This window comes from Carcharhinus amblyrhynchos, chromosome 4 (genome assembly GCF_965287045.1).
Source record: "Carcharhinus amblyrhynchos chromosome 4, sCarAmb.v2.hapA, whole genome shotgun sequence".
Taxonomy (NCBI): Eukaryota; Metazoa; Chordata; class Chondrichthyes; order Carcharhiniformes; family Carcharhinidae; genus Carcharhinus; species Carcharhinus amblyrhynchos.
In genome coordinates, this window is record NC_137327.1 from 87,423,221 (window position 1) to 87,436,957 (window position 13,737).

The 13,737-nt window shown below is 41.6% G+C and overlaps 2 protein-coding genes across 2 annotated transcripts in view; one reads left to right on the forward strand and one right to left on the reverse strand.

Moving 5' to 3' along the window:
- The window catches only part of LOC145342174 (ubiquitin-like protein 3), a 33,093-nt gene extending 20,075 nt beyond the window's left edge, over positions 1-13,018 (reverse strand). Inside the window, exon 1 of the mRNA XM_080187488.1 lies at positions 12,391-13,018. Coding sequence (XP_080043614.1) covers positions 12,391-12,414 — 24 coding nt within the window. The 5' untranslated portion in view covers positions 12,415-13,018. The remainder of the gene's footprint in view (positions 1-12,390) is intronic.
- snrnp35 (small nuclear ribonucleoprotein 35 (U11/U12)) overlaps positions 1-13,737 on the forward strand; it is a 92,011-nt gene that overhangs the window by 63,667 nt on the left and 14,607 nt on the right. The window lies entirely within an intron of this gene.

Sequence of the window (13,737 nt, forward strand, 5' to 3'; positions counted from 1 at the left end):
CCATTCAATAAGATCATGGCTGATCTGTCGTGTCTCAGTTCCACATTCCCGCCCTCTCCCCATAACCCTTAATCCCCTCGCTTTTCAAAAACCCATCAACCCGCGTCTTAAAAATATTTAGCGAGGCAGCCTCCACCACCTCAACGGGCAGAGAATTCCAGAGATTCACCACCCTTTGAGTGAAGAAGTTCCTCCTCAACTCTGTTCTAAGCCCCCCCCCCTTTATCTTGAGGCTGTGCCCCCTAGTCCTACTGTCCTTTCTGAGTGGGAAGAGCCTCTCCACCTCTATCCTATCCATCCCATTCGTCATCTTATACGTCTCAATGAGATCTCCCCTCATTCTTCTAAACTCTAACGAGTACAAGCCTAGTTTATTCAGCCTCTCATAGCTCAACCCCCTCAACTCCGGTATCAGCCTAGTAAACCTCCTCTGCACTCCCTCCAAGGCCAAAATATCCTTGCATAAGTGTGGCGACCAAAACTGCACACAGTACTCCAGCTGTACAATGTGGAGTTAGATACCATTACATTAAGATAGAAATTCAGGAATTATCATCAGCACCAGTCAACCTCGTTTTTCAGAACATTTTTTGGCTAGTGGTGTCAGTTTGAAAATACCCAGGAAAGTGCTACTTCACAAAAGGGGACTTTCCAAATATATAACCTCTTGAAGAGTACCAGTCAAACTTTAAAGATAGTGCCATTCAGTTCCTCCCACTTTTATTGTAACTCGAACCTTAGAAGAGAGTACAAAGAGGATGATATACTAACAAAAAGAGAAATACAAGAAAAAGATTTTAAAAAGTTACAGAGCCAAGCAACTGACTGGTGCCAGTGACTACAGACAGCCACAAAAGCAAAATATCTGGGAACAATAGGTTCAAGCAAAGTCAGAGCCTATTCCACTGGACCCTGCAGTACCATCTGTTATAGCCAGACAAGGGATACTCTCACAGACTGGAACACAATTACACATTGAGTGAAAAATGTCAGCAGCAATAAATGGAGAAACACAGCTAGCATTTTAATTAATAACAACATCAACCCCCTTTTTCCATTACTTGTGCAAGCATACACCTAGCACAGACAAACCAAGATGGAATGCTGCAATGGGTTAGAACATATTCTTTACGGCTTATACCCAAGGTGAAACAGTGTCTTGGCTAACAGTATGGGAGTTTCATTGCGTACTCCTTCGTGTGGGTAGTAAAGTCTGAACTGTAGATAGCTTTTGCATTTTCAATTATTGATGGACAAAAATCAAAGGCACCATACTTAGTTTGGCAATCTCAATGCTACATGTATGGATAACTTTGAATTGTTTTATAAAATATTTCAGTCCAACAGAAGAATTTCATTGGTGGGTTGGGAGTAAATAAACTTGGAGCAAAGAGAGAAGAAAAGAAGTCTTGATGCTGTCCTGAATACAAGAAACAACTTGACCCCTTTAATCAATCTGCTTAAAGCTCATTTTGATGAGGGGTTCAACACTTTCAATGTAAAAGCAGTCTCTCCCCACGACTTTAAAATTTAAAACATGAAAATCATCTCTTCTAGCCAGAAGCTTCAGGTTATAAAAACAATCCGTATGCATTCTAATGGGACTTAGTTTGCATGATGTGGTTAATTTACCTGTTGACGCACTGACATTATTTGAATAATGGTCTACCTGTGAAAAATGCGAAGTGTCAGTGAGCACTTGCCAAAATCAGTCTTCAGAACAAGGTCAGAGGAGAGAGAAAATAAGTATATTTGATTTGGATTAGATTTATTATTGGCACACATATTAGTATAAAAATGAAAAATATTGTTTCTTGTGTGTTATACAGACAAAGTATACCATACAAAGAGAAGGAAACAAGAGTGTGAAGAAATGTTAGTGTCATAGCTAGAGTATAGAAAAAGGCCCACTTAATGCAAGGTAGGTCCATTCAAAAATCTGGTAGCAGCAGGGAAGAAGCTGTTCTTGAGTCTGTTGGTATGTGCCCTTAGAATTTTGTATCTTTTTCCTGATGGAAGAAGATGGTGTGTCCGGGCTGTGTGTGGTCCTTAATTATGCTGGCTTTTTCTGAGGCAGTGGGAAGTGTAGACAACGTCAACAGGTAGGAGGCTGGGTTGAGTGATGGACCAGGCTTTGTTCACAACCCTTTGTAGTTTCTTACGAACTTGGACAGAGTAGGAGCCATACCACACTGTGGCACAACCAAAAAGAAAGAATGTTTTCCATGGTGCACCTGTAAAAGTTAGAGAGAGTTATAGCAGACACGCCAAATTTCCTTAGTCTTCTGAGAAAGTAGAGGCATTGGTGGGCTTTCTTTACTATAGTGTCAGCATGGAAGGACAAGGACAGGTTGTTGGTGATCTAGACACCTAAAACTTGAAGCTTTTGACTATTTCTACTTCGTCCCATTGATGTAAACAGGAACATGTTGTCCACTATGCTTCCTGAACTCGATAACCATCTCCTTTGTTTTGCTGACATTGAGGGAGAGATGTGACAATGCACCAGTTTCTATATCTTATTATATAAATGTAAAGAGAAAGGCTATAGAGAGCCTCCCTCCTTGTTTAGTCAATAAATTACAGGAGGCGGGAAGGCTAAGTAAGGTATCTTGAAAGGCTCAGAAAAAGAAACAGCACTGCATTTGTTATAGTCAACTGGACCAAAACAAAATCCCAATAACAGCAAGAAAGTATACAAAGTTCTGAAAATGCAGAGGAAACTTGGTCATTCATAGTGAAGCCATGTATAAACTGAAAACACAAAATGCAATTCCCAGAATACCTGTAAATATTTCAAGCCAAGTCAAATTTAGTTTTTTTTTGCCCCTCATAAAACACAGATGCCCTGCTTACAAGTCAGACAACATAGTCCCTGTGCATTACCATAGCAACTTTTCCAGAAAAAGGATGGGATAACTCACGTCCTTTTCACTAAAATCATGCTTGTGTTGCAAAGCAAAATCCCTATTGCAGTTGCAACAGAACACCAACACTGAATACAGATGAATTTATTTAAATTGTAATGTATCAGAATAAACGATTATGGCATTGTAGCTTCCGACTGGCATATTTGGATTACCTATTAAAGTACCAGCATGTACAAATAAGACTTCCAGTCTTCCAAATGGCTAACTTTTTAAATTGAGAGACTATGCTGCTCGTGAAACTCTAATTTCTCTTTAGAGTTGCACAGTCAACCCACTGGATACAACCAAAAAGGAGAAATCTCATCACCTCAGCTCCATGTTTACGGTGCTAAAACTATGCACTTCCTTTTTACCATTAGTTCAAGTCTACTTGTTGGTTAATTCTGTAGTCAGAAGCTGCTGATTCTATGTACAAGCATGACATGTTTTTAATGTATCACTCACTGATTAAGGAAAAGCTTTGGGGAACCCAGTTTCATAAAACCTCTCAAGGACATGTGATACTGGTATACCTTTAAGAGTTTTTAAAAATTCATGCCCAAGTCCTAAGGTGGTGTCGTTGTTGGGAGGAGAAAAAAAATGGTGTGCAGCTCAGGTGACAGATTTCATTTTCAGTTTGGAGCTGCAGGTTTGAGTTGAGTTTTAGAAGGGACAGCAGACTATAAAAGAAGTGTTTTCTCTCCCCCTGTTGTTTTGAAAATTCTGTTGGTTAGCTGAAAACAAGACCTGATTTTCCTGAGGGATGAAAACCTGCTGTTGTTGGGGGCTGGACCAGAGTGTCTCTGGTATTTCTGGGAAGCTGTCTTGTCTTCAAACTGTTCTCAGTCTTAAGCATTTGACTGCAGAATTCAACTAATGACCTCAATCCCAGTATCGTGCGAGCATTAGTCGGTGAAGAGAGTCTTTTGTATAAGGGAAGTTTTAGTTTTGATTGGGACAGCCTATATATTCATTAAGGATTATACATTACCATTGTTGTAATTAATAGAAAATTAACGAGAACTTTTCTATACATCTTCACTATATTTTTAGATAAACTTTGTTTGATAAAAAGCTCCATAATGGATCACTTGATCATACTTGAAATGAAACATCTCATCCTTATCCGAGCCAAATTCAAAATACAAAACTTATGATTCACACAGCCTTCGTAAAACACGAGTTTCTAATCTGAACCATGACAGACACCTTCTATCAACGACAAGTGTGACAGAGTTTCAACATTAATTTAAATTTTACCTTGAAAAATAATTTTTAGCTGCTAGATAACATTCTGACAGCCCTTGTTATACTGAGTACTTCTTCTAGGTGGTGTTCAACATGGAAGAGAACTAATTTATCACAAGTTTCTATGGGACTGCTCTCCCAAATTTGCCTCAAGTCTTGAATATTAAATGCAGATCTCTTTGTGGGACAAATGGACTGAAGATGCCTTTATTGTGTTGGAATCCAATGCCTAAGTGGCTTTATTTTTATCATTTCAGTGTAACGGTTTTGTATCAATGGAGTGGTTTGCTGGGCAATTTCAAAAAGTAAAAGTTAGGAGGAGAAGGAGGCCATAGTACTGTGCTGATGGAAAGAGAGCTATTCAGTCTTGCCTTGTAGGTTATGGAACTTGCAGTGCATACAGTCCAGCTGCTTTTTAAAATGCAATTAGGGTTTCTACCCCAATCACCCTTTCCATTGGTGAGTTCCAGACTCTGACCACCATCTAGAAAGAAATTCACAATTCCACATTGCTGTGGATCTGTAGTCATGTACAGATAAGATTGGATAAGGACAGCAATTTTCCCTCACTTTAAAAAGAAAGGCTATTTTTGAATCAAATTAGGTTTTCATGATAATCCAGTAGTTACACGATTAAACGATACTAGCTTTTATTCCAGATTTATTTAGCATTGGATTGGTTGGGCATGTTTAGTGCTGAGTGTGCCAAAACTTCCAAGTCTCTTTCAGCAAAATCCTTCACACTTCCAACAGCAGTCTACAGTATGTGTGCCATCTATTTTGTTTTCCTCTTGGGTTTTACACTAATTTGCATTAAAGCAGTTTGTAACTGCCGTTTGTGGAAATGCAAATCAAGCAGAAAGCCTTTGCTGCCAATCTAGCAATGGGTTTGAATTGAGTTCAACTGCACTGCACACTTGGACAACCAGAGAGTTGTTTCTTCTTCACTACATGGTTGACAGGAGACCAGAGTAACAGTTGCAATTTTAATTAGCCTCTTGGGATTTGAGAATTAATTAATTGGCATTGGATTAATCCTACCATTACTGTGGAATGATGTTTGACAATAACAATATGCAGTTGAAAAGAACGACCTGCAATCATTTCCAATGATATCATGGGTCAAAACAATACTCTCCTCCCAGATTATTGGTTAAAAAGATGCAATTTATCCATCTACCTCATTATGTAGAACACAAGATAATTTCCTGCGCCTTCAAGTCTTGCTATCAATCCATTTTTTTAAATTCACTGCTGAACCAAGAATCTATGCATTTCACTTATAACTGGGTCTGCATTCATTATACTAGGCAGCAATATGTTATAAGGTAAATGATTCCCATGGAGCAACAGCTTCATACTTCAATTACTTTTATATTACAAGTTTTTAGCTAATGATCTGTTGGCTCCAACCAAACACAATCATAACATGAGGATCATGTTTAATTCTTCTCTTCACCCCTACCCAGATCAAGATCTGGCTCACCTGGCTGCGTTGATCCAAAAGAACCAAAACCACTGGTGAGCTGAGATATCAAGGGGTCGTGTAATTTGGCTGTCTGCCCCTCTACCGTAGCTATTTTCGTGGCCAGGTGTCCCTGGAGAGGGAGCATGCATTGTTCTGTGGGCACTATCGAGGGCTTCAGTGCCCACTGTGCACCAGAAGGACTGAGATGCATTATTGACCCTTTTAATTGCATTTTGATTTGATGTTTTTAAGTTTGTGATTTGTTTTGGACAATTCCCCTATGAGAGGCTGCCCTTTTTTTAAAAAAATTCAAAAGAGTTAGACTAGGAAGTGGGAGAGGGGCAAGAGTTCCAGGAATTTTGACCCAGTGATAATGACAGGGTAATGAGGATGTTCCAAGCGAGGATAAGAACATAACCAGGAGCAGGGCTATGCCATCTGGCCCCTTCACCGCCATTTAATAAGATCACAGCTGATCTTTTTGTGGACTTAGCTCCACTTATCACCTGCTCACCATAGCCCTTAATTATTCTACTGCTCAAAAACCCATCTTTGCCTTGAAAACATCAACTGCTGAACTCACTGGGCAGGGAATTCCACAGATTCACAATCCTTTGGGTAAAGTAGTTCCTCAACTCAGTCCTAAATATGCTTCCCCTTATTTTGAGACTATGCCCTCTACTTCTGATTTCACACAACAGTGAAAACAACCTCCCTGCTTCTGTCTTACCTATCCCCACACATTATAAATTCGAATGATCATAATCCCAGCCTACTCAGTTTCTCCTCATAAGCCAATCAACTCAATTCTGGAATTAACCTAGTGAATCTCTTTTGCACCCCCTCCAGTACCAGTATATCATATCCTCCCTCTCTCTCTAGTAAGGAAACCAAAACTATACACAGTACTCCAGGTGTGGCCTCACCAGCACTCTGAGCTGCAACAGAACCTCCGATTTCAAACTCCATCCCTCTAGCAACGAAGGACAAAATTCCATTTTCCTTCTTAATTACCTGCTGCACCTGCAAACCAACTTTTTGTGATTCTTACACAAGGACACCTGGGTCCCTCTGCACAGCAGCATGCTGCAATTTTTTAACCATTTAAATAATAGTCCATTTTGCTGTAATTCCTACTAAAACAGATGACCCCACATTTATCAACATTGTACTCCATCTGACATTCCCTTGGCCACTCAGTATATTTTTCTGCAAACTTTCAGTGTCCTCTGCACACTTTGCTCTATCACTCAGTGCCACCTGCAAACTGACACTGGTCACCAACTCCAAATCATCGATATAAACTGTAAATAGTAAGTATGCTGAGCTTGCTTCTGACCATTGTGGATAGGGATGTTTGTAAAGCCTTTTCCTCCAGTTATTTGTTTCAATTGTCCAACACTATTCATGACTGGATGTGACAGGATTGAAGAGCTTCCAATTTGATTGGTTGAGATTACTTAGCTTTATCTAAAGCATTTTGCTTTAGCATGCATATAGCCTTTCACTGTGGTTTCATCAGGTTGGTATCTATTTAGATATACCTGCTGTACCTCTTGGCACACTTCTATAGTTCCTTGGTTGGTCCCCAGACTTGATGATAATGGCAGAGTGAGAGATATTCTAGGCCATGAGGTAATTCTATTGATGCTGACAACAATCCACAGTGTCTCTTGAATGCACAGTTGAAGTGCCAGATCTGATCTGAATCCATTCTATTTAGCACAGTGATAGTGTCACACAGTACAATGCAGCATGTCTGCAATCTGAAAACAGAATTTAAATTCCACATGGGCTGTGATGGTCACTCATTCCAATAGCGTCATGGACTGATGCATCTGAAACAGGTAGATTAGTGAGCACAAGGTCAAGTAGGTTTTTCCCTCTTCTTGACCTTCTCACTCCCTATCACAGGGTCAGACTGACAGATATGCTCTTCAGAACATGGCTAGCTCAGTCTGTTAGTGGCAATGCAACCAAGCCCACTTTTGCTGATGAATATTGAAGCTACCCCATCCAGAGTATATTCTCTATCCTTGCTACCCTCAGTGCTTCTTCCAAGTCATGTTCAACATGGAGGAGTACCATTTCATTAATTGAGATGGCAGTAGGTGGTAATCAGTGGGATGTTTTCTAGACCATGTTTGATCTAATCCCATTACTCTTCATGGGGATCAGAATCAATCTTAAGGAGTCCCAGAGCCACTCCTTCCTGACTGTATACCATTGGTTGGCTGTCCTGCTAGTGATACAGGGCATATCCAGGGATAGTGATATCTGGGAGATTGGCTGTTAGCTATGATTCAATGAGATGCAGTGAGTATGACTCCAGCAGATGTTTGACTAGTATGTGCGACTGCTCTCCCAATTTTGGCAGAAGTTCCCAGATGTTAGTGAGGGTTAGCAGGGTTGTCTTTGTCATTTCCGGTGCCCAAGTTCGTATCAGGTGGACCATCCAATTTAATCTTATTTCACTATCTGTCATGATTTGACACAACTAAGTGACTTGCTTGGCTATTTCAGAAGGTAGTTAAAAGTAAACCACACGCTGAATTGAGATAAATGGACTCCAATTTATTGTTGAAGACAAGAGGAGCAGCAGACACCATCATGAAATCTATTAAAACAGAGATCTTACCATTTCAAGTAGGCACTTGCTAATTAATTTTTGTAAAGAATCACGTATAGTCTCAGCAACTCCTTCCTGATTTGAAATTTGTCAGCAATGTACAGCAAAAGTATTTAACCACTTACAGCTATGTCAATATTTCTTTTTAAGCACTCCACACATAATATACTTTGAATTATGATGAGTACAGAACAAAACGGAGCTCTAACCCTCCTCTTTACACTCTCCCAATGCTGGTGTATTTCTGGAAAAACATTTTCAAAACACAACCTTCTAACATTTAACTATACAGAAGCCAAACATTCAAGAAAGCATTTTTTAAAAAAAAGTTGCTAGATTTAACTTGGCTCAAAGTTAAGCAAACTGAAAATCTATTCTATGGAATGTTTTTTATTCTTCATAGGGGGTAGCATTCAATGCTTTAGGCTATAAATTGTTTTCCCCCTTTGTTTTCACAACACCAATGTGTGATCCCTCTGTTGCCATAGCAGTGCTATTGGTAACTGATTATCTTGGGGTTTCTCTTAATCTTTTCAGAAACTGAATATCTTGCTCATAAAAGTCCCATACTGCCACCCACAAATCAAAAGATAAATTGATGCCAACAGATCAAGTGGAATTAAAAAACAGTTGACAGCACTGGATATAAAATCCCAGCAACAATATTGAATACTTGTGATCCAGAACTAGCCACACTTCAAGCCAACCTGCTCCTGTACAGCTACAACAGGCATCTACCAGACAAATGCAGAAAATTGTCCACAAAAAGCAACATAGATCCAATCTGGCCAACTGCCATCTCATCAGATTGTTCACAATCAATGTGGTAGTAGCTTTTTCTGACAATGCTATAAAGCAGCATTTGCTTTCCACACTACATGTTCAGCTATTGCTTGAAGTAGACAACACCACAATGACAGTCCTTTTCAACATCTCTTCCCTGACCTACATAATCAAGTTAGAGAAACAGCACAACATGCGCATCTGAGCCAATACACAATTCCTCCAAAAGAATCAATTTTGAGCAAACTGGTAGATCCATTCAAGTTACATATATGATACTGATCCACAATCAAATCCAGCTACAAGGAAACCAATGATTATAAATAAGAGTGTGTTTCAGCAATAACAATTTTGGACTATTTCAGGCCACAAGAAACAGAAACAGGAGGCTCTTCAGCCCCTCCAGCCTACTCTGCCATTCAACTAGATCATGGCCAATCTACTACCTCAACAATATTTTCCTGCACCACCCCCATTATTCCTCAATTATAGAACCATAGAATTCATAAAATCCCTACAGTGCAGGAGGTGGCCATTTGGCCCATCAAGTCTGCACCAAGAACAGTCCCACCCAGGCCCTAGACCTACAACCCCACATTTACCCTGCTCATCCCCCTGATACTAAGGGGTAATTTAGCATAGCCTATCAACCTAACCTGCATGTCTTTGGAATGAGGGGAAACTACAGCACTCGGCTCAAACCCACACATTCACAGGGAGAACATACAAACTTAATGCCTTTAATATCTAGAAATCTCTGATGCCTTGAACATACTGAATGACTGAGCCTCCACAGCCACTGGGGCAGGGAATTCCAAAGATTCACTATTCTCCAAATGAAGAAATTCCTTCTTATCTCAGTCCTAAATGGTTTGCCACTTATTCTGAAACTGTGTCCCCTCTCCTCATCCCTAGCAACCAGGGGAAACATCCTTCCTGCATCCATTCTGTTAAGCCCCTGTAAGAATTTTGTACACTTCAATGAATCACTTCTCATTCTTTTAAGTCATAGAGAAACAGGCCCAGTCTCCTCTATCTCCTCACAGAACAATCCTGTTGTCCCAGGAATCAATCTGGTGGGCCTTTGTTGTACTCCTTCTGTTGCAAATAAATATCCTTCCTTAGGTACAGTAAGAAGCCTCACAACATCTGGTTAAAGTCCAACAGGCTTATTCGGAATCACAAACTTTTAAAGCAGTGCTCCTTCATCAGGCGATCGGCACGCCAAAAGCTCATGATTCCAAATAAACCCATTGGACTTTAACCTGGTGTTATGAGACTGCTTACTGTGCCCACCCCAGTCCAATGCCAGCATCTCCTTCTCATGGCTTCCTTAGGTAAGGAGACTAAACTTGTACACAATGCATGGCCACCAATGATGTAGCAATTAAAACGAGGAATGCTCAAGGAATGCAGATATTTTGGATGGCAGTGAGGACAGGGTGATGGGGAAACAATGTGATGTGATTAGCTGCAAAGTTCTCAATGACCTCAAGTTCATGGGGATAGAACGAGAGAAAGCAACCAGGAATCCGTTAAAAATCAATCAGGTCTGGAAATAACAAAGGCACGGATGAGGGTTTCAGCGCAGATGAGCTGAGGCACAGACTGGTCAGCGACATTGTGAAAATAGAACTAGGTCATTCTAGTGACTGCAAGGATGACAGGTTGGAAGTTCATTGCAAGATCAAGAATAACAAAGGTTGCAAAGGCTCCAGTTCCATCTCAGGCAGTTGCCAGGGAAATGGATAGAATCAACAGTAAAGGAACAGAGTTTGTGGCAGGGACTGAGGATTATGGCTACGGTCTCACCAATAACTAATGCTCATCTAGTTTTGGACAAGCAATCAGATCACTTAGTGGCTGTAAAGTATCCAAGAGAGTTGTGGTGAGGTACAGCTAGGTTTCACCACCTTGTCTTCTGACTACAAATGCAACTTGTTGCACTAAACCATTGCCATCCCCAACTTGAAAATGTGCTGTGCCCATTCACATGCATATACTTCCAAGGCAGACCTGAATTCATTAATGTTTTATTCCTTTCCTCCCCTATCACACCGGTTTTTTTGCCTGCTGGTCTTAACTGATCCACGTGTTAGCAATCCAGCCAAATGGGCTAACCACTCCTTCCTACCCATCGCAATCCCCTGCCCCCATCTCAATCTGTGTTCTCAAATTCAAGGAATAAAGTCTGGAATGCAGTGTAGAACTGGTTTAATTATCTATGTCCAGATGCTCTAGATCAAATTAAACTAATTCCTTTGCCAAAAATGCCATCTGCACTAGGATTAACTGAAATTACAAGTTACTTCTTTTCACTACTATCAGCAACTGCTTGCACCACTTTCCCCTCTATCAAAGAGTCCCTACAGCACAGGAGGTGGTCTTTGGCCTAAACAGCCTGTACTGACAACAATATAACCCAGGTCCTACCTCTGTAAACTCATGTATTTACCCTGCTAGTCTCCCTGACACTAAGGGGCAATTTAGCGTGGCCAATTCACCTAATCCACACATCTTTGGAGTATGGGAGAAAATCAAACACCCTGCAGAAACTCCACAGACACTCAAGGCCGAAATCAATCCCAGGTCCCTGGCGCTGTGAGGCAACAGTGCTAACCACTCTGCCACCAGAGGCCACTCTGCCCTCTAACTAGTGGCAGGAGCTCGTGGATGCTGTTTCACTGAGAAATATATCAATCAGTAGCAGGCTGCTTCCCTCCCCACTAAGCCGTATCTCCATCCAAATTCTAGCGCTCTAAATTCTCTCCTATCACCCGAGTTTTTCATCTTTCATGGGATCAGTCCTTACTCCATTGACTTCTTTCCCCCTAAATTAAAGACAATCCAACTTCCCATGTTCATTCCTTTTTATAATGACTTCCTCTGCTCAGGTAATTTCTTCCTCCCTTTCAAACCTACCAACATAATATCTCCCCCGAACAACCTTTTCAGAAACATCATCCTCTATCTTCCATCTAAACAATCCAAGATCGCCCATGCCCCTCATCATTCAGTTCCACATTACCACCATCTCTCATTAACCCAACTACTGCCCCTTTTGGTACCACTCAGATCAGATCAATTTCAAATTTGCATGGCTGAACACGGAGCGATGAAAGCTATTGTTTTCAGCTTCTGCCACAAGCTTCACGTCCTTGTAATTAAACCCACGGTCCTGTCCAGCCACTGTCGCAGACTAATTGACAGTGTTCACAACATCAAACATGCAATATGATTTCTCCCAACAGCTGCTGAACAATTCCAAAAGTATTAGAGCAAATTGAGATATGTGAAGAAAAAAACTGTCACAATTAGTCCACCAAGTGAGAACTGTGAACAGAAATGCCTACCTTATCACTAGGTGCAGAAGTCATCTTGGAGACGTTTACAATGTAAACGTAGCAGCCAGTGTAGGCAGGAAGAGATGACAAGGGATCTGAGTGCGGTATTAAAGACCTGAGAGGGGTTTGGCAGGGGGAAGACAAGCCTGTGCCTTTACTGGCACCTGTGAGGATGCCCGGGACTTTCCCCAGGCGCGCTGAGAGTGTGTGGAGGCCGCTGCCCTCCCTCCTGCAATGCCTCCTTCAGAGGCAGCAGTTCTGTACTGACATTGGAAACCACCTGCCGGCCGCCCGCCCGCCGCAAACGTCCCGGGGTGGATTCCGATCTCCTTCTTTTGATTCAGTCGCTTTGTCGGTGAATTTCGGAATATACTTTGTCATGAGGTTTTACTGGAAGGGCTGGGCCGGGTTTCTCTTCCAGCCGATCCTCCCTCCCTGCCCAGGATGGCACAAGCCCCTTCCTCCCACCCCCCCGGCCGGCTAACTGCCCCTCATCAGCTCATTCCCAGCCACCGGCTGATAGCAACTCCCACACACAACTAATGCCAGTTCAGTTTCCTTTTTTAAAAAATCCACCACTTTAAAGCAAAAAACAGCACAGTAGCCAGAGACACAAGTTGCCCTCTTCTCCTGTTTATAACCGGCACCCCGGCAACATGGCGGCCGGCAGGCCCGGGGACCAGCGCGTCATTTCCTGCCTGCCCACGACCACTCTGGGAGTTGTAGTCTTTCTCCTTCACTCCCGAGCAGCTACAGAATAAGGAACCATTCAACAAAGCTATTACCTTCATTATAATAGTGTGGTTGCATGGCAAGGAAATACCATCAATTTAACCACTGTTCATTGACATTATGTGTGTGTCCATTCCATGGTCAGGAAGATGATGTATTCATACATTTTAAGGTGTGGTTTCCCAATCCTGTTGTCCACTCAACAAGGACTCAGAACTGCTGTTTAGTGACTGACTAATAATAATCTTCCTTGACATCAATTTCGAGGGTGGCATGGTGGTGACACAGTGGTTACTGCTGCTCCTCACAGCACTAGAGGCCCAGGTTTAATTCCGGCCTTGGGTGTCTGATTGTGTGAAGTTTACATGTTGTCCCAGTGTCTGCGTGGGTTTCCTCTGGGTTCCTCCCACAGTCCAAAGATATGCAGGCTAGGTGGATTGGCCATTCTAAGTCTCCTCTTAGCGTCTAAAGATGTATACGTTAGATAGATTTGCCATGATGGGGTTATTAGAACAGGATAGTTTTTTTTAATTGACCAACCTGCCCGACTCACTAAGGGACCCTAACTCAACTCATAACTCCACATTACCATGCAAGCCAAACAAACAATTTTGCTGTGGTTTT